The sequence below is a fragment of the Mirounga angustirostris genome, unplaced genomic scaffold (genome assembly GCF_029215605.1).
Source record: "Mirounga angustirostris isolate CCGP_5_RB_7025 unplaced genomic scaffold, mMirAng1.0.hap1 SCAF_8, whole genome shotgun sequence".
Classification (NCBI taxonomy): Eukaryota; Metazoa; Chordata; class Mammalia; order Carnivora; family Phocidae; genus Mirounga; species Mirounga angustirostris.
This window is the reverse complement of record NW_026991716.1, coordinates 28,114,174-28,135,731: the sequence shown is the minus strand read 5'-3', so window position 1 is coordinate 28,135,731 and position 21,558 is coordinate 28,114,174. Positions and strand designations below refer to the sequence as shown.

General features: G+C 51.2%; 2 protein-coding genes across 13 annotated transcripts in view; one reads left to right on the top strand and one right to left on the bottom strand.

Moving 5' to 3' along the window:
- The first annotated feature begins 1,934 nt into the window (after nt 1-1,934).
- The window catches only part of DHX16 (DEAH-box helicase 16), a 30,059-nt gene continuing 10,435 nt past the window's right edge, over nt 1,935-21,558 (top strand). For 5 of the 12 annotated variants that reach the window (XR_010413569.1, XR_010413568.1, XR_010413566.1 and 2 more), the window contains exons 1-20: nt 1,946-2,377; nt 3,762-4,006; nt 4,097-4,259; nt 4,579-4,635; nt 8,364-8,618; nt 8,806-9,009; nt 9,087-9,278; nt 10,148-10,258; nt 10,430-10,545; nt 12,023-12,233; nt 12,424-12,522; nt 12,633-12,785; nt 14,246-14,386; nt 14,567-14,729; nt 14,830-14,948; nt 15,043-15,110; nt 15,789-15,951; nt 16,045-16,206; nt 16,498-16,671; nt 20,113-21,048. Coding sequence is in view for 3 of the 12 variants with exons in the window: in XM_045866503.3 (XP_045722459.1) it covers nt 2,171-2,377; nt 3,762-4,006; nt 4,097-4,259; nt 4,579-4,635; nt 8,364-8,618; nt 8,806-9,009; nt 9,087-9,278; nt 10,148-10,258; nt 10,430-10,545; nt 12,023-12,233; nt 12,424-12,522; nt 12,633-12,785; nt 14,246-14,386; nt 14,567-14,729; nt 14,830-14,948; nt 15,043-15,110; nt 15,789-15,951; nt 16,045-16,206; nt 16,498-16,671; nt 17,188-17,316 (3,132 nt within the window). In the remaining 9 variants the exon portion in view is untranslated. Of the gene's footprint in view, nt 2,378-3,761; nt 4,007-4,096; nt 4,260-4,578; nt 4,636-8,363; nt 8,619-8,805; nt 9,010-9,086; nt 9,279-10,147; nt 10,259-10,429; nt 10,546-12,022; nt 12,234-12,423; nt 12,523-12,632; nt 12,786-14,245; nt 14,387-14,566; nt 14,730-14,829; nt 14,954-15,042; nt 15,111-15,788; nt 15,952-16,044; nt 16,207-16,497; nt 16,672-17,187; nt 17,413-20,112; nt 21,049-21,558 lie in introns of those variants that run through there. The other 7 variants (XR_010413562.1, XR_010413565.1, XR_010413564.1 and 4 more) reach the window with 7 other exon arrangements.
- Nucleotides 17,607-21,405, bottom strand: CUNH6orf136 (chromosome unknown C6orf136 homolog). Its single transcript, XM_045866501.2, has 6 exons — nt 21,176-21,405; nt 19,468-19,860; nt 19,087-19,175; nt 18,701-18,901; nt 17,993-18,062; nt 17,607-17,915 (listed from the first exon to the last, which is right to left on the bottom strand). Exons 1-6 carry the CDS (start codon nt 21,245-21,247, stop codon nt 17,802-17,804), a joined length of 939 nt encoding a protein of 312 aa, XP_045722457.1. The 5' UTR covers nt 21,248-21,405; the 3' UTR covers nt 17,607-17,801.

Below are 21,558 nucleotides of genomic sequence, written 5' to 3'. Positions count from 1 at the left end.
AGTCGGGTTTAATGAAGCATCCCCACGCCGCACAAAATTATTCCTAGTACGCTTGCAAAGTGATTACTAGAATGAATGAATGAACAACTATATGAATAGATGAAAAGAGCTAAAATACTGGAAGCAGAGGACACTCCGAATTGAAGGATTCCAGTATTTACTTAGAAGCCTGCTAGAAGCAGCCAGCTAGTTCGTGTATAACAATGGCTAATCTGGGGGCATTTACTCCAAGACTCAAGACCATAAATAATAAGCCTAAAACTGCTGCAATAGAGTATATGTAGTTTCCTGAAAAAGGGTCTCTCATTGACAATGGGTTTTATATTCCTAAAGGTTTAATTAAGAACCATTGATAATTCATGGCTTTGTTGCCCAACTATAGTTAATAGGGAGATTTTCCCATTTCAAAGAATTTCTCTCTTCTACAAATGTGGCAGGTCTATAGTTTACTTATCAGGTCTTCTTTTTTTCTTCGTTTTTTCAGTTTGCTAGGGTAGTAAAGACATGTTTGAGTAGTTATAGTCCTACCACTACAGGAATTTTTCTCAGCTTAGTCAGAGGAGACTCCCTTTTACTAAGTACAAAATAAATAAGACAAATTGATCTTAAACATATACCAAAGTCTTTAATTTACTAGCAAAGGAACAATGAAGGTGTTAAAACAATGAGCCAGTTCAGAGAGGGTATGAGTATGGAGGGAAACAATGCTTACACTAGTAGCTAATTAGGTAAAGATCCTAATCAGTTTTGACCTAGGAAACCAGAGAGGCTGGAGGCTCTGAGATGCCAGGGGTGCCCACAGTCCATCTCAGAAACAAAACAATGCATCTAAGAAGTCAATGCTAAGGAGCTATTGGAATAGCAGTATTTCATTTCCCAACAGTAGTGTCTGATAAGTCCAATTACTCATAGAAGTATGAAGGGGGGTCAAATCGACATCAGATAAGCAGAATAGGGTAACAGGCTCTGCTTTTTTTTTTTTAAGATTTTATTTATTTATTTGAGAGAGAATGAGAGAGAGAGAGAACATGAGCAGAGTGAGGGGCACAGGGAGAAGCAGACTCCCCGTTGAGGAGGGAGCCCAATGCTGGACTCGATCCTGGGACTCCAGGATCATGCCCTGAGCTGAAGGCAGACGACTAACCGACTGAGCCACCCAGGCGCCCCAGCTCTGCTTATAAGCACCACCAGTGAATTAATCAAGCTGTTAGCAGAAACACAGAACACAGTTTACGCATTCCATAGTTGGAGGTTTTGAAAAATAACTTTCTGGGGCGCCTGGGTGGCTCATTCGGTTGAGCGTCTGCCTTTGGCTCAGGTCATGGTCCCGGGGTCTCCGCATGGAGCCCCACGTCTGGCTCCCTGCTCTGTGTGGAGTCCGCTTCTCCCTCTGCCCCGTACCCCACTCGTGCTCTTTCTAATAAATGAATAAAATCTTAAAAAAAAAAAAAAAAGGCACCTTTCTGAGAGCACCAAGAAGAGAGCGCACCTTTGGTTTTTCCCCCCAGATCCTGTTTCTTCCTGCTTGGAGGTCTCCGATTATGTCTAACCTGTATTCATTCCTGCCGCAGGTGCCCGTACTAGCAAAGGTTACTTCTAATCGGCATGGGCTAATCTTTCATCAACATGGGCCTAACCTTCCAGTTTGAGATATAATCTCCCCCCCAACACACAAACTTTGCATTATTTTTGGCTCCATAGGACTTATATGTTTTATTTATTATGTATCTTGTCTTTCCCCCTCCCTTCAGTAAGGGATTTTTGTCTAATTAGTTCCTTGCCATATCCCCAGCAACTAAAATTGTGCTTAGCACACAGCGTCTGTTGAATGAGCGAGGCATTCACAGGCCGGCCACCAGAGGGCGACAGAGAGACTTACTGGAGGCGGAAATAAAATTTTACCCCGAGCTTCACGTGCGGTTCCGTTAAGTTTGAACTCGCTCGGCCACCGTAGTGCTTAGGCCGGAAATGACCGGCCGTTTCCGGTCTCCCCGATCCGGGAAGACGGTTTCGGGCTGTTGGAAACCGAACCCCAAGGTCCTAAGGCAGGTCCTTTGCGGAACTCAGACTCCAGCCCAGGGTTCCAGGCCTCCGGGCCTCCGACGGGCCCAACCACCAGCGTGGCTACTCGAGACAGTTCAGGGCCGGAAACGGGCCAGCGTGGGTCATCATGGCGACGCCGGCTGGGCTGGAGCGCTGGGTGCAGGACGAGCTGCACTCGGTGCTGGGGCTGAGCGAGCGGCACGTAGCCCAGTTCCTGATTGGTACCGCGCAGCGCTGCGCCTCGGCCGAGGAGTTTGTGCAGCGCCTGCGAGACACCGATACTCTGGACCTCAGCGGGCCAGCGCGGGACTTCGCCCTGAGGCTCTGGAACAAGGTGTCGAGAGGGGCGGGGCGGGGCCAGGCGTGGGAGTGGTGGGAGAGAAGGTGGAGCAGGGGAGGGGCCCCAGGTTATTCGTCCAGGTGAGGCTGGGCTAACTGTCCTTCCGGGAATTAAGCAAGCTCAGTTCGCAAGCACCTAGCTTTTGTCCGTTGTCGACTGGGTACTGTGCTACGTGCTGGACGTCCAGCTCTGGGAAGAAGTTCAAGGAGCGTTAAGTGTTATAGAGTAGTGTTTCTCGAACTTTAATATGCATGCGACTCATCCAGGACCCTTATTAAAATGCAGATTCCGATTAGGTAGTTTCGGGATGGGATCTTAGTTTTTGCATTTCTAACTAGTTTCCAGGTGAATCCCATGGTCCACAGGCTACACTTTGAATAGTGAGGCTATAGAAAAGATGTGTGAGAAGTGCTGTAGGCAGAAAAGGTAGGGGTAGTGGGGCATCTGGGTGGCTCAGTCGCTAAGCGTCTGCCTTCAGCTCAGGTCATGATCCCAGGGTCCTGGGATCGAGCCCCACATCGGGCTCCCTGCTTCGCGGGAAGCCTGCTTCTCCCTCTCCCACTCCCCCTGCTTGTGTTCCCTCTCTCGCTGTGTCTCTGTCAAATAAATAAATAAGATCTTTAAAAAAAAGAAAGAAATAAAAAGGTAGGGGTAGTGATCAGGGGAAGCAGCCCCAAAGATTCCCCAAAATCTGTCTGATAGAGAAGGGGGAAGGAATAAAGCTGTAAAGGTGAGCTCCTGGAGGACAGGATTCTGTATTTCTTGTCTTTGTATTTCTCCTACCTGACAGCACCTTACAGAACAGGTGCTTAGTTAAGTATATGCAAGAGAGAAAGTGTTCAACATGTTCATAGAATGGCAAATAGCCTGCTTTGGTTGTCACATCTGGTGCCTGGCGGGAGATGAGTTTAGAACCTAAGTAGTATGAGCATAGGGACTTTATGTATATCTGTTTAGCATGTATTCTGGAATCTGGTACAGTGCCAAGCTTATGACAGGCCTCTGCAAACCAGTTCTTGTAGCATATCAGTTCTCGCATTGGGATGACTTAGTCGTGGTGAAGAACAGAGGCTGAACAACTGAGAATTGGTTTTGAGAATGTAAAATAAACTCCATGAGGGCAGGGATTGTTGTCTTTTGGTCCCTAGTAAGTACCTGGTGCATCACACAGGCTTCAATAAATGTTTGTTAAGTGAATGACTGCAAGGAGATTCAGAAGCTGAGAAGCCCAATTCAGGCTGATGAACATGGTGTGAAGCCATGGGGAAAAGAGACAAGGCTGGTTTAAGATCAGGTCATTCCTTAAATTCGGAATGGGGCAAAGTAGGTTGGCAGAGATCAGGAGTTGCTCACATCCCATTATCTTCCCTTCTGATAGGTACCACGGAAGGCAGTGGTAGAAAAGCCAGCTCGGGTGGCCGAGCGAGAGGCACGAGCCCTGCTGGAGAAGAACCGATCCTATAAGTTGCTGGAAGACAGTGAGGAGAGCAGCGAGGAGACCATAGGTAGAGCTGGGAGCAGTCTCCAGAAGAAGCGTAAAAAACGGAAACACCTCAGGAAGAAATGTCAGGAGGAGGAAGAAGAGGAGGAAGAGATTTCTGAGAAAGGGAAGAGAAAGACAGGGTAAGTCAGAATGAGAAAGGATGGGACAGGGGATGAGGGGGCAATAAGCCTCCTAGGAGGCCTTATGTAATCCTTCGGGCTGGGCTGCAGGGGGAGTAAACAGCAGACTGGGAAGCCAGAGTCGGAGGATGAGTGGGAGCGGACTGAGCGAGAGCGCCTTCAGGACCTGGAGGAACGTGATGCCTTCGCTGAGCGGGTTCGGCAGCGGGACAAGGATCGAACTCGCAATGTCCTGGAGCGGTCAGACAAGAAGGTACATAAGAGCAGCATGTTCCGTAAATCCGCAGGAAGATCTCTGGGTCAAATCTGAGGTTGGGTGTGATTGCAGAGATATCGATCTCTGGGAAGACCAGGATGGCCTCTGGTGGTGTTCATCTCTATAGTAAGAGGACCTTTGTGGGTCCTCTGGCTATGGCGACCCTCTGCCGAACCTGTAACCCTTGAGATTCCTCACTGAGAAGGGCCATTTCTTTATGCAATGGTAAATCCGAATGAGCCTTGTGATTCTAGAGGGGGAGTGGCTGTGGGAGATTTTGGCCTTACAGCCCTCCACTCTTGGTTTCTTCTCCTAGGCTTATGAAGAGGCTCAGAAGCGCCTCAAGATGGCCGAGGAAGACCGGAAATCCATGGTGAGTCCTAGTGCCCAGGAAGCCAACCATCAGAAGGCAAAAGAAAAAACTTTCTTTTGAAGTGGTTTGGGGTAGGGAAAAAGGACACAAAGGAAGTACAGTGGGGATGCTGATGGGCTGTCAGGTCTGTGTTGACAGGAGCCTGCCAAGGACTTACTTAAGTTGTAGAAGGGAAGAAGCTGCCCACAAACCGTCTTACTCGTTAGGATCTGAATCACACTGTGTTCGTGAGGGAGATGTGAGCTTGCCCTGAGATTTAAGGAGATGTAATCAGAGGTCAGCTGGAACATCCAAGGGGCTGGCTGGAGGACGGGGGCAGGGCAGCCGTCCCAGTGCTGAGGTGTGTGCTGTCCAGTCAGCTTGGGCACACCCAATTCCAGATACCTTCCTGCCACCTAATCCCTCCATCCCAAACATGGTCTAGTGATCTTCCTCTAGTTTCCTGAGTTTCTTGCTTCTGAATGGGGACACAGCCCTTGTAATTCATGAACTGAACTTGTCATGGTGTGAGTTTTGGTAGGGTAAGCGGTTTTCCAAAGGCCTGGTCTTCCCAAGTAAGGTCACACTTCGGATTCTCAAAAGAATTTTGAGACTCTTGATGTCCTAAAAACGGCCTAGTGGAACTCAGGTCTCTCCTGGCCAAGCCATCTCAGGACCCACCCCACAGAATGGCTGTGGTCAGAGACTTCTGAGCCATCTGTCAGTATGGGCGCAATGTTTTTATTTGCCAGAATTTATTTTTTCTTTCCTTTTCCAATCATGAAAACTTCCAAACAAACAGGAAAGTTAAGAGAGGAATATAATAAACTCTCATATAGAAACTACTAATATTCAGAAATGGTTAATATCATGTGTAGTATTTGCCATGGCCGTGTAAGTGTGGGCTTTTTTTTTTTTCTTTGTCAGCTTTTTAAAGGAGTTTAGACATCATGGCATTTTATCCCATCAGTATGTCTCTCCTAAGAATGAAGACTCTGTCCTCTAAAACCACAGTGCCATTGTCATACCCCAGAAGATGAACAGTAATTCTCATGTATCAATAAGGAACCTGTTCACAATAAAGTTTCCCCAGAATGTCTTTAGTATCTGCTCTTTCCAAACCAGAACCCAGTCAGGTTTCATGCATTGCATCTGGTGGTTCAGTCTCTTATGTTTATTTGTTTTCTATCCTCTCTCACTCTCATCTTGTACCATGCCCCACATTCTGGATTTATCTGACTCTTACCTTTTGGTGTTGAGTTCTTCTATGCCCTGCTTCCTTTAAAGTGGAAGTTGAGTCTAAATCTTGTCTCAACTCAGATTAAAAAGTTGTGACAGAACACTTCTTGGGTGGCGATGTGCACTTTACATTACACCACATCGGGGGGACGCACTGACTGTGTACCTGTTAGTGCAGGTAGCGTTTCTGCCAACAGCCCTTCATCTAATGGGTTTTTTTTTTTTTTTTTTGACACAGAGAGAGAGATAGCGAGAGCAAGAACACAAGCAGGGGGAGTGGGAGAGGGAGAAGCAGACGTCCTGCCGAGCAGGGAGCCCGATGTGGGGCTCGATCCCAGGACGCTGGGATCATGACCTGAGCCGAAGGCAGCCGCCTAACGACTGAGCCACCCAGACGCCCCATCTAATGGTTTTAGTATAACCACTACTAATCCTTTCCTAAATCTGCTATTTCACTGGGGATTGCAACAAGGTGATTTTTAGAGCCTGACGTTCATTCTACATTTGTTGGCTAAGCTTTTTATGTAAAGAAGAACTTTTCCTTAACAACTAGGAATGAGCAGGGCACCTGGGTGACTCAGTTAAGTGTCAGACTCTTAATTTCGGTTCAGGTCATGGTCTCAGGGTGGTGAGATCCAGCCCCACGTGGGACCCTGCCCTCAGGGAGAAGTCCGCTTCTCTCCTTCTCCCTCATCTTCTTCCCTTCCCCTGCTTGCATTGCTCTCTCGCTCTCTCTCAAATAAATAAATAAGTCTTTTTTTTTAAGATTTTATTGATTCCTTTGAGAGAAAGCACAAGCAGGAGGACAGACAGGGAGAGAGGGAGAAGTAGACTCCCCGCTGAGCAGGGAGCCCAATGTGGGGCTCAATCCCAGGACCTGAGATCATGACCTGAACCAAAGGCAGACACTTAACCATCTGAGACACCCAGGTGCCCCAGTAAATAAGTCTTTAAAAAAAAAAAAAAAACTAGGCATGAGCTACAATTCCTTCTTAAAAGGCAGAGCAAATGGGGCACCCGGGGAGCTCAGTTAAGCATCTGAATTGATTTCAGCTCAGGTCATGATCTCAGGGTTGGGAGATTGAGCCCTGCGTTGGGCTCTGAGCTCAGCGCAGAGTCTGCTTGATATTCTCTCTCTCCCTCTCTTCCCCTTCCCACTCATGCTCTCTCTCTCTGAAAAATAAATAAATAAGCAAACAAATAAACAAAAAAATCTTAAAAAAAAAAAGGGCAGAGGAAACGTTTAATTACTAATTTTGAGAGAAAGGAGTTTGATGTAACAGTCACCTCACTGGTAACAAAAGCTTTTTTCCCATTTTTTGTGTGTATGTGTGTCACATTGGACTCATGAATTTTTATTTCTCAATGTTTTATAGTTGCATATCATTTTTCTTTTTGATAAATTGCACTGAGTTGGGTTGTTTTGTTTTTTTTGGTGGTTATTTATTTTATTTTTTTTTAGTAATCTCTACACCCAGTGTGGGGTTCGAACTCAGGACCCCGAGATCAAGAGTTGCATGCTCTTCTGACTGAGCCATCCAGGGGCCCCTCAAATTGCTCTGGTTTTTTTGCCCATATTTTAAAAGAACATGCATCTGCTCCCTCCATCAGGTTGAAAGAGTATTTGATTGTGGTACTCAGATCATGAGCATGAGCTCCTTTTAAGTCTTCATAGAACAAACAAGAAAAGCCAAGCAATTAAATAGGATTGGGGCCCCCAAGGAGAGGGCTTGATGAGGTTTTGCCACCATAGTAGAGGACGTTGTTTTGATCAAAGGGAGGAGACACTGTTGCCACAGTGGGAGGGCTCATGGTGAGAGCTGAGAAAGGCCTTACGGATGTGCCCAGTCTTCTACTATCATCCATAATCTGTCCCGAAAAGCACCTGTCAAAGGAAACATGTAGAAGCCAGATGACACATTGTATGAATCGGGGAGACGTTAGTCCCAGAGGCTAAGCATTTCTGATTACATCTTGCTTTATAACACTCTCTGATGCTATACTTCCAGTTTTTTGTATATAGTGTATTTTCCCCCTTTTCCCAAACTATAGTCATTTGATTTCAGACCAGGGAGCATCTAACCGAGGCTGAAGATTACCTCCTGTTGGCACATCCAGTGGTTTCTAATAGTCCCACTTGTTTTCAGTTTGAGACCTGTGCTTCTAAATGCTGGTATTAGCCCTTTTGTTTTCCTCCTTTCCACTAAGTCGAATAAAATAGTAAGAAGAAAATCTAAAATATTCAAATAATTGCCCTAGTGTATCTATGTTGACAAAGATGGTGAGGCTGTCCCGAAGGACCTTCCAGCAGGATTGTGCTGCTAGAAGATAGTGTGTAGGGTCAGTGTGTGGCTTTCAGACGGGCCCAGCTTGGGGCACACCATTAGTCAGGTTGGACATTGCCAAGGGCCACTGCTGGCCTGTCAGGGAATTTGTAACGCTTACGGACAGGTAAGGAAGGGGTTGCTGTCCCAGCGAGATGAAGATTTGGCTGCCCTGTCCTAACCCAGGTCCCTGAGCTGCGGAAAAAATCCCGCCGAGAGTACTTGGCTAAGCGGGAGCGCGAGAAGCTTGAGGACCTGGAGGCAGAGCTGGCTGATGAGGAGTTCCTTTTTGGGGATGTGGAGCTGAGCCGACATGAACGGCGGGAGCTCAAATACAAGCGGCGAGTTCGGGATCTGGCCCGAGAGTACCGGGCGGCTGGGGAGCAGGAGAAGCTGGAGGCCACCAATCGTTACCACATGCCCGAGGAGACCCGAGGCCAGGTGAGGCAAAGCGGAGTCCACTTCAGCCCTGCTCCCCAAGCTGAGGGGAGGGAAGTCTTCAGGGCACTGGACAGTGCCTTGGCTGACCCCTTTGTCTTGCCTTTCCCAGTGGGTGGGGATAGTGACCGGGAAGGAGAGGCCTGGGAAGAGGGCATTCCTCTGTCTTCACATGTCCTTCTTTCCACAGCCAGCACGAGCTATGGATCTAGTGGAGGAGGAATCAGGCGCCCCTGGGGAGGAGCAGCGACGCTGGGAGGAGGCCCGGCTGGGGGCAGCATCCCTGAAGTTTGGGGCCCGAGATGCTGCTTCCCAGGAGCCCAAGTATCAGCTGGTGCTGGAGGAAGAGGAGACCATCGAGTTTGTCCGGGCCACTCAGCTCCAGGGCGACGAGGTGAGCGGGAGAACTCTGGGACATTCTAAGGAGGTCGGGAAGCCGGCCCTGAAGCTCACGCCCCTCTTTCTCCTCAGGAGCCATCAGGCCCACCGCCTCCAACCCAGGCCCAGCAGAAGGAGTCCATCCAGGCTGTCCGCCGTAGCCTCCCAGTGTTCCCCTTCCGCGAGGAGCTCCTGGCAGCTATTGCTGATCATCAGGTCCTCATCATCGAGGGTGAGACGGGCTCCGGGAAGACCACCCAGATCCCGCAGTATCTCTTTGAGGAGGTACAGTTATCCACACCCTCCAGGCTGCCGAGCACTGACCCTTGACAAGCACAGTCCTGTCAGACCTCCTTTTACATGTTTTGAGTAGTCACTTAGCTTCTCCATCTTTAGTCATTTAGTCTTTTCCACTAAATTGTGAGTTTCTTAAGAATAAGGACAAACCCTTTTTATGTTTCTGTTCTCACTTCTGCTACCATGTCTGTGTCTAGTTCCAACGTTCCTATCGGAAAGACCTGTAGACGGATAGATGGTGGGCTGGGGACCTTCCCACACCAACCAGCTCAGCCATCGTTCCTCTGCAAGGGCCAAAGAACAAGGAGTCAGAGGACTCGGTTTCCTGCTTTTTCACCTTTTTTTGTTCCCCTTTGCTTCTGGGTCTGCCCCAGCTGGTCTGTCCTTTTCCAACTCAAATCTAGGTGAGCCTGAATGTGATTACCCAAAAGACTGGGACTCTCAGGGCTGGGTGAGGATGCCCTTGAGGGCCCTAGGGTCTGCCATCCTTATGTTTGCCCTGGTGGTCTGCTTTTCAGTTTCTGTTCCCTCCTTTTCCCCTGCCCTGTTGTACATTTATACCTTCTTTCTCTGAATTATCTTGGGCCCCAGGAGCATATTTATTTATTTATTAAAGGTTTTATTTATTTGAGAGAGAGAGCACGAGCCAGGGGTGGGGGGGCAGAGGGAGAGGGAGAAACAGACTCCCCGCTGAGCAGGGCACCCGCTGAGCAGGGCACCCGCTGCGGGGCTTGATCCCAGGACCCTGGGATCGTGACCTGAGCCAAAGGCAGACACTTAACTGACTGAGCCACCCAGGTGCTCCCCCTTCCCCCCCAGGAGTGTATTTAGCCAAGGGAAAACCTCTTGTCATTCAGGGTTACACAAAGAAGGGAATGAAGATTGCCTGTACCCAGCCCCGGAGAGTAGCGGCCATGAGTGTGGCTGCCCGGGTGGCCCGGGAGATGGGTGTGAAGCTTGGGAATGAGGTAAGATCTATGGGGACTGAGGGGGGAGGGGAGCCTGTAGGGTCTGAGACACACCCCACACTGCGCAGGGCTTCACACCACAGGTCCAGGCACTGACCCCTCATCCCCTAGGCCTGCACTCCCTTCAGGGAGCACCAGTCCAATCTCGATTGCTAATGGCCCTTTTGACAGGTTGGCTACAGCATCCGCTTTGAGGACTGCACATCAGAGCGAACTGCCCTCCGCTACATGACGGACGGGATGCTCCTCCGGGAGTTCCTCTCTGAACCCGACCTTGCAAGTTACAGGTACGCATAGTGTTCCCGTCTCCCACAAGAGAGCCACCAGCTTCTCTTCCACCCAGTCTACTGCCTTCCTCCCCTTCAGCACCTTCCTCTGGCTCCTTTAATCTCTGGCCTCTCTCTGCTTTCTTCTCATCCAGCTAGTTTGGCCTTTGTCTTCTGACTAGCCCACCAGTTCTTGAATCTTTATGGTGTGGACGGTCCTAGGACTGACCTGCAGGTGCCATGGAGATGAGGTAGAAGAGACTGCAGAGAAGTCCTCTCCCTCGCTCCCCAGAGTTTAGAAAACACCAGGGAGGTAGAGTGGTGCTGTGGAGACTTAAAAAGCCACATGAAGACCCTTTGAAGAAACTTAGAATGTTCAGCTTAGAGAGGAGAAACTCAGGGGAGACCTCCTGGTTCACATGGAAAGTCAGACTTGTTTCACGTGACCCCAGAGAGCGCAACTAGCAATGATGGGAGAGGTTACAGGGAGACAGATTTCAGCGCAGTACTATGGAGCCAGAGTGGTGGGGACTGGAGGGGCTGTCGCTGTGTTGGGGCCCTCACTCTTGGGCCTCTGGCCCAGGTCTTGGAGTGGCTTGGAGGAGGAGGAGGGGTCTGTGCGTGGCTGGTGGTGGGGTCAGGCCAGCCGAGCAATATGAGCTTTCTCAACTTTTAGGAGGCTGTGAAGTTCTGGTCTTAGAAGATCACAAATGGAGCAATAGGATAAATATGATTTGAACCTTCACATGCCTTGCAAAAATCTCAGAACCCATGGAAGGCTAGCCAGTGCAAGAGTGTTTGGGGCATAGGGTTTTCCCATCAAGCCAGCCTGCTTTGTAGAACAGCCGGGGACTTCACCAGCATAGTCAGGGGTGAGCTCCTGCAGGCTTGGCTGTCACCTGGAAATCCAAAGACTTGAGCAAGGATAAAGAAGACGTGGCACCCAGATAACTAAGGAGGAGACCAAAAATCCTGCAGAGCCCTCTAAGGTTGGGGTAGAAAGGCTTACCTGGTCCCTGTCCCTAGAAGGAGGCAGCAGGGCCAACAGGGATGCCCGACAGCTCCTAGGCTGTTCGAATCATGGTGGCTTGGGTCTGGCTGTTCATTCCCAGCCAGCCCGGGGAGCCCAGCCTTATTCAAAGAGGCCCTGCTCTCACTTTTTCTCCCCTTTAAAACGTACACTTACTTCTGTTGACTCCAACAGACCCGTAACTCTGACCCGGAGAGGATGTCTGACTTGTCCTGGCCTTGGCTTCCGGCCTCCAAATCTTGACTGTTGTTGTCTTCCTAGGCTGGGATGAGCTGCAGACTTCGGGGTCTTGGTCTTCTTTAACTTTCTGTTTGTCTTCCCTAACTGGGGTGATTGGCTTCTCTTTGGAACCCCCTCCCCCACATTCACCCTTGGCTCTTTGCTTCCCTCTGTGCCCTCGTCCAGGGGATCCTATCGTCCTCTCCTGGCCAACTTCCCTGGCTCACTGCTCCCCTGTTCTTTCTCCAGTGTGGTGATGGTAGATGAGGCTCATGAACGGACCCTACACACAGACATTCTCTTTGGGTTAATCAAAGATGTTGCTCGCTTCCGGCCTGAGCTGAAGGTTTTGGTGGCTTCAGCCACACTGGACGCTGCCCGTTTTTCCACCTTCTTTGATGACGCCCCTGTCTTCCGAATCCCTGGACGCAGGTTTCCAGTTGACATCTTCTATACCAAGGTGCTCCCCTCAGGGAGGGTGGGCTTAAGCGTGAGGTGGCAAAGCCTGGGCCTTCGGAGAAGGTTGGCCCAAGGAGGGAAGGGGAATTGGAGAGTCCACAAGGGAACTGGGATAAACTGGCTATCGAGCTGGGAGGAGAAGTTTCCCAGATGGATGGCCTTGCTGTGAGCCCTCTCCTCCTCCTCCCTAGGCTCCAGAGGCTGACTACCTGGAGGCTTGTGTCGTGTCTGTGTTGCAGATCCATGTGACCCAGCCCCCTGGGGATATCCTGGTGTTCCTGACGGGACAGGTGTGAGGCGTGGGGGGAGGGGCAAGGATGTGTCCCAGGGGAAGACGGAGCTGGCATGTGGGCCTTAGGTCACTCGGGGACCTGTCCTGCTCTCTCCATCCCAAATCCAGGAGGAGATTGAGGCCGCCTGTGAGATGCTCCAGGATCGCTGCCGCCGCCTGGGCTCCAAAATCCGGGAGCTCTTGGTGTTACCCATTTATGCCAACCTGCCTTCTGACATGCAGGCTCGTATCTTCCAGCCCACACCCCCTGGGGCACGAAAGGTCAGTTGGAGAAACCCACATTCTTCACCCCTGTAGTTCATACAACTAGTAGTGAAAAAGAGACTATGTGCCCGCCCTATGCAAGATGTGTCCTGGGCCCTGCTGCAGCTACAAGGCCCAGCAGTAGTCAGTCCCTCGCCTCCAGAGCTGGGGAGAGCATGAATTCAGCATGAACTGAGGCACAGCCAAATACGTGCCTGGGTAAGTCAGCACTGTGGAGGCACAGAGGAGAAGGGAAGTCCTTGGTGTGCCAGAAGGTGGGATTTGATCTGGATCTTTAAGAAAAAAGGTAGGGAATTCCAGAGCAAGGCCTAAGGTATGTTTGAGGTCCGAGTGTAATCTAGAAGGTTGAGGGGATGGTCCACATGGTGAAAACAACTCTGGACTGAGATTAGGGAGGGCCTTTGATAGCAGTTGGAAGCATTTGGACTTTAGACGATTGGGTGGCAATCAAAGGGTTTTGAGCAAAGATGAGACTTCCGTTCAACAAATATTTAATGAGCCCCTCCCACATGCCAGGTACTGTTCTAGGGAATGAAGAGACAATGATGAACAGAGCAAAGTCCCTAGCTTCACAGAGCATACAGTCTAACGTAAGTTAGGAGCCAGTGGACACGTAAATACACAATGCTGACTTGTGACCAGTGCTATGGAGAGATATAGTGCCACCTGAGGAGATGGAGACTGACCCCAGGGGAGTGGGAGTGAGGAATGGCAGGAAGGTATTTTCCTTGGGGTCTAGGGAGGGCCTCTCCTCCAGTAAGGTCAAAGGGAAGCTGAGGCCTGAACCCGGTGAGGGAGGGAGCCAGGCTGATATCTGGGAGGTGAGGGTGTCCAGTAGAGGGGACAGCTCATGCCAAGGACCCGAGGGAGGAGAGTGCTCGACCCAGCCAGGGAGCAGCAGTGTGCAGGAGTGGAGCAAGGGAGCCCGTAATGCTCGGAGGTGAGGGCAGAAAGGTAGCCAGGGCTAGAGGACTCAGGGCCTTAAGGGGATGCGTATAATTCTCGAGGAGGACGGGAAGCCTCTGATGGATGGGGTTAGTGATGTGACAGGTTTACATTTTTAAAGGGCCATCTGGATGCCAGAATGATGCCAGGTCAGCAGGGCCAGGAGTATAGGCGGCGAGACACATGAGGAGGCTATTGCAGCAAGTCCTGGCTGAGGATGCGTGTGAAAGTGCTGGTGGGAAAGATGGAGGCAGGGACCTGGACCCCCTCTCCCATCTCTGAAAACAATTCTAACCCTTCTTCTCCCATTTCCTTTCCACATTATGTCCCTGTTCATCCCTCGCCTCCCTCGCTCCTGCCTGGCCTTGTCCCCCTCTCCTGACTTTAGATGCTAATCCCCTAGGCTCCTGTCCTTTATCTGCAGCTGCTTCTCTACTCGAATCTTCCAGGATGACTTTTCTAGGTCACGTGGTGGGTGGGGTCTCCGGGTGACTCTGCACCCTCTCACTCAGGTGGTTGTGGCAACAAACATCGCTGAGACGTCACTCACCATCGAAGGCATCATTTATGTGCTGGATCCAGGGTTCTGTAAGCAGAAGAGCTACAACCCTCGCACGGGCATGGAATCCCTCACTATCACGCCCTGCAGCAAGGTCAGCCTGGCTGGGCTCCCGCAGGGTCTCCGTGGGGAAGGTTCAACTCAGAAGCCTGTGGGAGCTGCTTAGAGGACAGGGAATAAGCAGCCTACCTCCGCTCAGATTTCTTGCATCAGCATTGGTCTTTCCCTTTTCCCTCTCCAATTGTCAGCAGGCCTGCCTCTCCTTCCTTTCCAGGCCTCAGCCAATCAGCGGGCTGGCCGGGCCGGTCGGGTGGCTGCCGGAAAGTGCTTCCGCCTGTACACGGCCTGGGCCTATCAGCACGAGCTGGAGGAGACCACCGTGCCGGAGATCCAGAGGACCAGCCTGGGCAATGTTGTGTTGCTGCTCAAGAGCTTAGGTTACTTGGGGTCCCCCGGGCCTCCCGAGAGAGGAAGGAGGTGGGGCTAGAGTCACGGATCCCTGCAGAGAAACTTCTAGCCCCTCGCGTCTTTCCTCAGGGATCCATGACCTAATGCACTTTGATTTCCTGGACCCTCCCCCGTACGAGACCCTGCTGTTGGCTTTGGAGCAGCTGTATGCCCTGGGAGCCCTCAACCACCTCGGGGAGCTCACCACGGTGAGGTGGGAGGGCGGCGTGGGCTGGGGTGACCTCTTGAGTGGGGGAGGGACACCTGAGGGAGGACTGGCTTCAACTCTTTTCCTCTCCTTAGTCGGGTCGAAAGATGGCAGAGCTACCGGTGGACCCCATGTTATCTAAAATGATCTTGGCCTCTGAGAAGTAAGCGCCACACCCCACCCCCACCCCTGCCACCCTGGCTGGGCCCCCGGCACACCAACTGGCTGTGTGCCATCTTTGTTACCTTGCTCTTTTTCCTCTTTTTCTCCCTACTGTATTATTCTTTAACAAATAAGTTACTAGAAAGCTCTTACTGCCTCCAAAGGGGCAGTAAGACACTTACCAAATGAGTAAGATTGACAAAATTTGGGGGCATGAATGGATGTGGAAGACTTAGCACCCGTGAGGAGTGCTGTGTGTACTGGTTTGGGGACTTTCTCCTTCCGAAGGTTTGGGGCTCTTAACATTTAGATGTGGTTGTGGAGGGACCACCTTTAAATGCCAGTCCTCTGCCGTAGTTGAGGGCAGAGGTCATTCCATGAACCTGAAGTGCTGTCTTTCCCTGATGCACGATACACCCCTTCCTCCTGCAGAAGTCCTGCCTACCCTCCGAAGTCCCCAGCGCTTTCCTGCCCCCACCTGCATGGATAGCCCACCTCCTCGACACCCATATTGCCATCGCCACCACCAGAATCTGTCCGCTCTGATTTGTAGCCACTGTCCCAACGGCAGGCTCCCTGTGAGGACACACCTACACACAGCGATCACTTTTCCCCTTCCCGTGTGTCTGTTCCTCTGTGTCTTCCTTGGAACCCTCACGCGTCGCCCTTCCTGCCGCAGGTATAGCTGTTCGGAAGAGATCCTGACGGTGGCTGCCATGCTGTGTGTGAACAGCTCCATCTTCTACCGGCCCAAGGACAAGCTTGTCCATGCCGACAACGCCCGGGTCAACTTCTTCCTCCCTGGTGGAGACCACCTGGTTCTGCTGAACGTTTATACGCAGGTCACGGGGCTTGGGTGACGGGAAGGACAGAGGCCTGGGGAGCTCTGTTTCTCTGTACACTAAACTCCCACTTTTTTTGTAACATCTTCCCAGTGGGCTGAGAGTGGTTACTCTTCCCAGTGGTGCTATGAGAACTTTGTACAGTTCCGATCGATGCGCCGAGCCCGGGATGTGCGGGAACAGCTGGAGGGGCTCTTGGAGCGCGTGGAAGTTGGTCTCAGCTCTTGCCAGGGGGACTATATCCGTGTCCGCAAGGTCAGCGCTTGCCTAGTCTCCCTGTCGCCCACACCCCCTCCGCCTGCAGAGCAAAGCTGCTCTGGGGGCCTGCAGCAGTCCCTCCAGCCTGAGGGTCGGCCCTGTTACCCTGTGGAAGGTGTGCTCTTCTGGGCTGTCTTCCCCAGACCACTGAGGGTTCCTTCTCAATGGATTCTTCGTGCACTCCTTACCTATCTGATTCTCCAGAAGCCTGAACTAAAAAGGCAGTGCGTGTTAGGGTCCCCAGGTATGTGGCTTTCCGGGTGACTGTCTTTCCTGCCCGCCCCTCAGGCCATCACCGCTGGCTACTTCTACCACACGGCCCGGCTGACCCGGAGCGGCTACCGCACGGTCAAACAGCGGCAGACAGTGTTCATTCACCCCAACTCCTCCCTCTTCGAGGAACAGCCACGCTGGCTGCTCTACCATGAACTTGTCTTGACCACCAAGGAGTTCATGAGACAGGTGAGGGCACCTTCCCCTGCCCAGGACAGTGAAGATGGCGGGGGCGGGGGGAGTCCTCACAAGCTAAAAACCCAGGTTCGAGTTGCTGAGACCGGCAGAGAAACAGGAAAACACAGTGGTGTAAGGTGGGATAAAACAGAAAAGCATTGTGTCTTGCCAGTTGTGTCAGCATCTGCTAAGGCTGAAGAACTGCATAGTCATTCAGTGCATATTTGAATGCCTATTATCCTGGTGGTTCAGATGCTGGGGTGAGAATGGTGAACAAAGCAGATGGGATCTCTGTCCTGAGTGTACTTTACAGTCTTTATGATCAGGTTTTTTAGGGATAGTTTACTGGGGATTCTGAATGACGTGTAGAGGTGTGTCTGCCCTTGGGGTATATAGTGTTTAGAGCCTGGCACCTTTCCCCTAGCCCTGTAGTCAAAGGTGGAAGAAAGAAACTTTTTTGATCACACATACATTAGAGTCTAGGTTGGAAAAAGGGGAATCGTACGGATTTTTTCTCTCCTCTTGTAGGTATTGGAGATTGAGAGCAGTTGGCTTCTGGAGGTGGCTCCCCACTATTATAAGGCCAAGGAGCTAGAAGATCCCCATTCTAAGAAAATGCCAAAAAAAACAGGCAAGACACGAGAAGAACTAGGCTAAAGGGGAGGGGACACAAATAGAACCCAACACCAGCTCCTTTTCCTTCTGTAACATTATTTAATTTCTATTTTTGAAATAAAGGTTGTGGGAACTTTATTTTTTAAAGATTTTATTTATTTATTTGAGAGAGAGAAATGGAGCGAGAGAATTATTATTTTAAGTAGGCTCCGTGCCCAGCATGGGGCTTCACTCACAACCCCGAGATCAAGAGTCATTTGGTCTACTGACTGAGCCAGCCAGGCGCCCCAAGCTTATGGGAACTTCTGAGATGCAGAGAAGGTGACAGGAAATTCTCATATATTCACTTAGACTTTATTATTTACAAGTTAAATTACACAGCAGCTTTACACAGCATGAGATGGCAAAAAAAGGAGAATAAAGAGGGGAGGAAGCTGGCTCCTGAGATTCTCGGCCTCCGCCCCCACCTCTTCCTCTTGTGCGTATATAGCGAAGTCTTCAGTGCTGCCTCCATCCCAGTTCCTGGATCAGGTCTTGGAACACACGTGTAAGTTGGGTTCTGGCTCTGACAGTCCCAGAGCCACCAGGGCTCCCACTAGCAGCTTCTTCACAGGCGTTGGGGCCGAGTGTGAAGGCATCAGCTGCAGGGACAGAGGTTAATGCCAGCTGGTGGATGTTCTACACCTTCACCCCATCCCCACCCAGCCTAAGGACTCACTTTGTCTAGGCGATGGCGACAAATGAGGCCGCTGGAATTCAGGTAGAAGGTGGAATAGGCATCATAGGTCCTGGTGAAGGGAAAAAGAGAGGCTTACTGAGGGAGGTGACTGGTCCCAAAGTTTAATGCAAGCATTTGTTTAAGCCATAGTTCCTAAATTTTGCTGCATATTAGATCACCTGGAAAACTCCAAAAACTCCTGATGCCCAGGTTGTACCCTGTCCCACTTAAATCAGAATGTCTGGCACCAATATTTTTTAAAGATCCTGAGATGATTCCACCATGCAGCAAAGTTTGAGAATCACTGGCTTGGGCTGAGCCTAACAATTTCCTGGGATTCTATTCTATGCCAGAAATTTACCAAATACTCTACCTAAGGTTGTGAGGCTCAACTTAGCAGACAGGAATTTTCATTTGTTCACTAAACACTTGAATGACTACCATGTGCCACATAATGTACAAAAAGGAACTGAGTCTAGAGGTTTCCTAACACACTCAAAGTCCCCGATTTCTGTTATATTAAAATAGTTCCAATTTTAGTATATGTGCTGCCGAAGCGAGCACTATTATATTAAAATAGAGAAAACAAAATCCCTGCCCTCAAGGAGCCTGCAGTCAAGTCAGGGTAGATCAAGGATTGTCTGGAAGACTAGACCAGAGTCCTAAAGATAGGATTAGGAAACTGGATCTTTTCTCACTTCCTCTTACCGATAAAGCTCTTCCTTGTCACGCTTGTAGAAACGCAGAAAGAGCATGTGGATGGGCAGCCCCACAAGCCGCCAGCGGGCTTGCAGGGTCCAGTTCTCTGGGTGGCGGGTCAGCTGTAGAACCTCCAACCGAAGCTGTGCAAAATAGTTCCAGGCCAGGAAGCGGCAGAGGGTCAGTGACAGAATGTACCATGTCCGGCCCCTGGGAAGAAGGAATGGGAAAGATCGCTCATGATGGCATAATCAGAAAACCAAACTGGCCTCTGTCTGGGGAACGGGAAACAGTTGTGAGAAGTGGCAGGACCTTCTCTGGTAAATGAAAAAGATCAAGTAGAAAGCACGCAGTGCTTTTCCTCCCCAAGGCCCTACCCGTGCCTGGATTCTCACTTGGTACGGATGTTCAGGATCTCATTGATGAATTCCACATCCGATGAGTAGAGAGTATAGTCGTGGGAGTGAAGGAAGAGATTGGGAAGCTAGGTGGAAGAAGAAGGCATCAGCCCAGTAGGAAAGAAAAGATGATCCTACTTCTCAGTTTTCTCTTTTTGATGCTTCCTTACTCCCCTCTGAATAAAAAGTCATCTCATTGCATGTTTAACTTCCCTTAAATCCAAACTGAAGAACATCATTTCCTTGGGAAATGTTTATAAGATATATACATGCCTGCCTCGTTAATTCCAAGAAAATCCAGTTGACTAACCCTCTACTTCCAAGTATTACCTACATCCCTTCTCACTGCAGATGAAAGCCACTTTCAAGCTGACTTACCTCTTGTCTCAGTCTCTCATACATGACAGCCAGGTGTTCCTCCATACTCGGATCTCCTGGTGGAGTGGCAGGGGAAGGGCAGCAGGTCCCAGGGGCTTGGAAAGGTATCAAAGCCCCAGGACAGGGGCAGGGAGGTCCCTCAAATAGGCTCCTAAGCCCATCCAGGCAGCCGCTATGCATCTCAGGTCCCGGCCCCTCCTCCCCCTTTCCTGGAGGGAGAACCACCCATGGTGAGCTGAGGGCCTGGATCTGAGGGAGAGGTAGTGGGGGAGCTGGTGGCAGCAGCCAGATGGGTGGGGGTGGGGGAGACCAGAGAAGATAAGATGGAGAAGTGGTTGTTGTGGAGGGGGGCCAAAGGGGTGGGAATGGTAGAGCCCGTGGAGAAAGCTGGTCCTAAGGAGGAAGAATAAAAGGGAAAAATATAAGAATCTAGCTGCCTGATGCCCCCTCATCTAAACTCTGTTCATTAACACGCTTCCAATCCCACCTGCTCCTCCTGACAGGAGGAAAATGGGATTAATTCATCTCCATCTCTACTGAAAAGAGGAAACAGGTACAAGTACTTCCCCCAAAAACGTTAGTAAATACATTTACATTTGTTTAAGATCCCAACACTGTTTAGGGGCAGTTACACCTCTCTTACAGAAAGAATCCTAATATTCTGAAAAATGAACAAAGGAACGGAGCAACAGATTTTAGTGTACTGTGGATGAAATGATGTAGCCCTTAACAAAACTCCACCATTAAGTGTGTGATGGAAAAAAAACATCCAACTGTAAGTAGAAGACACTTCTCCTAGCTCTGATTACATTGTGACACCTTGGGCACTCTCATTCCCTATGCCTATCTCATGAATGTCCTCTTATAAGCGAGGACGATGAAGCCACACTGAATTGTTTTGAGAACCATATGACGTAATAAATGTAAATAAAACTTCGCCATCTGTAAATTGTATGCAAATGTAAGCTACTATCATTTCGGGCTCCTCTAACGACACAAACAAGCCGAGACCGTTAAAGGCTGGGCTCCATTCCTCTGGTTTACCGACGTTGCAAGTGCGACGGGCGGGAGGTCACCCAAAGTCAGGCCTAGCCCGGGTCCCTCCGCTCTCAGGGAGCCCCTGGGGGGCGGGGGGGCCTCACTTCCGGGAAGGCTGGCTGGCCCTGCGGGTACCTCAGTCCCCGAGGCGCCGTCTCCGCCGGGGGCGTGGCCATTTGGCCCGGCCCGGCGCAGGGGTCCGAACCGGATCCACCCAGGCCGGCCTTCCTGCCCTGACCGCTATCCCGCTGTAAGATGCGCCGGCTGCAGAGGGCGGCCGGCAGGTCTGTCTGGTCGGGACCTGGGAATTCCGGGGCGGCTCCGCGGCCAGGCTGCGAACCTCTCCGCCCCTTGTCCTTCAAATCACCTCCAGGCACAGGTAACCGCGGAAACGCCGGCGAAATGCGGCCGCGCCCCGCCGTCCCTGGTTCACTCCCGCCTGCACGCCCTAGACCCGGGAGAACATCCCGTGCACGCCACGTCGCGCTGCGCCGTCCTGGAGTCCCCGCGACCCCTCGCCCCTCCACACACCGCCCTGCACAGGTGAGAAGGGGCGATAGGACGCCACTGCGCCTGCGCCTAGGGGCGCGCGCTCCGCCCCACACGCCGGCTCTGAGGAGGGTCTCTCCCCGCCCCCTCTCCTCCCTCCCCGTTTCCCCTCTGCTCTCACCTGGGGGCGAGCCTGGTACGTGCGGAGGCAGGGGCCGAGACGCCGGGCCGCCCCTCGGCTGGGCTGGTACATGATCTAACGGGAGCGGAGACAGCGCCTCCAGTGTCCGGCCTCTGGCCTCCTCACAGGGGAGAGCGCGCCCCGGAGCCGGCTTCTTGAAGGGGAAGGGGGGGGGTGGGGGTTGAAGGGGGGGAAACGGAGATGTTGCGCGCTTGCGCACTGCAGCGGGTTCCAGGGCGGTGGTGAGGCACTTGCCCGCAGTGAGTGCGCCTGCGCTTGCCGGCTCTCGAGGCCGTCTCAGAGCGCTTGCGCAGTAATTTAGGTCCTGGCGGTGGCGCTTGCGCAAAAACCTGGGAGAAAACGGGCCTGAACCAGGTACAACG

Coding starts and splice junctions, on each gene's coding strand:
- CUNH6orf136 (XM_045866501.2), bottom strand. CDS start 21,247: ATGTACCAGCCCAGCCGAGGGGCGGCCCGGCGTCTCGGCCCCTGCCTC. Junction 18,902..19,086: donor ATCCTGAACATCCGTACCAA/GTGAGAATCCAG, acceptor CCTTCTTCCCAG/GGGCCGGACATGGTACATTC. Junction 17,916..17,992: donor GTCGCCATCGCCTAGACAAA/GTGAGTCCTTAG, acceptor CTGTCCCTGCAG/CTGATGCCTTCACACTCGGC.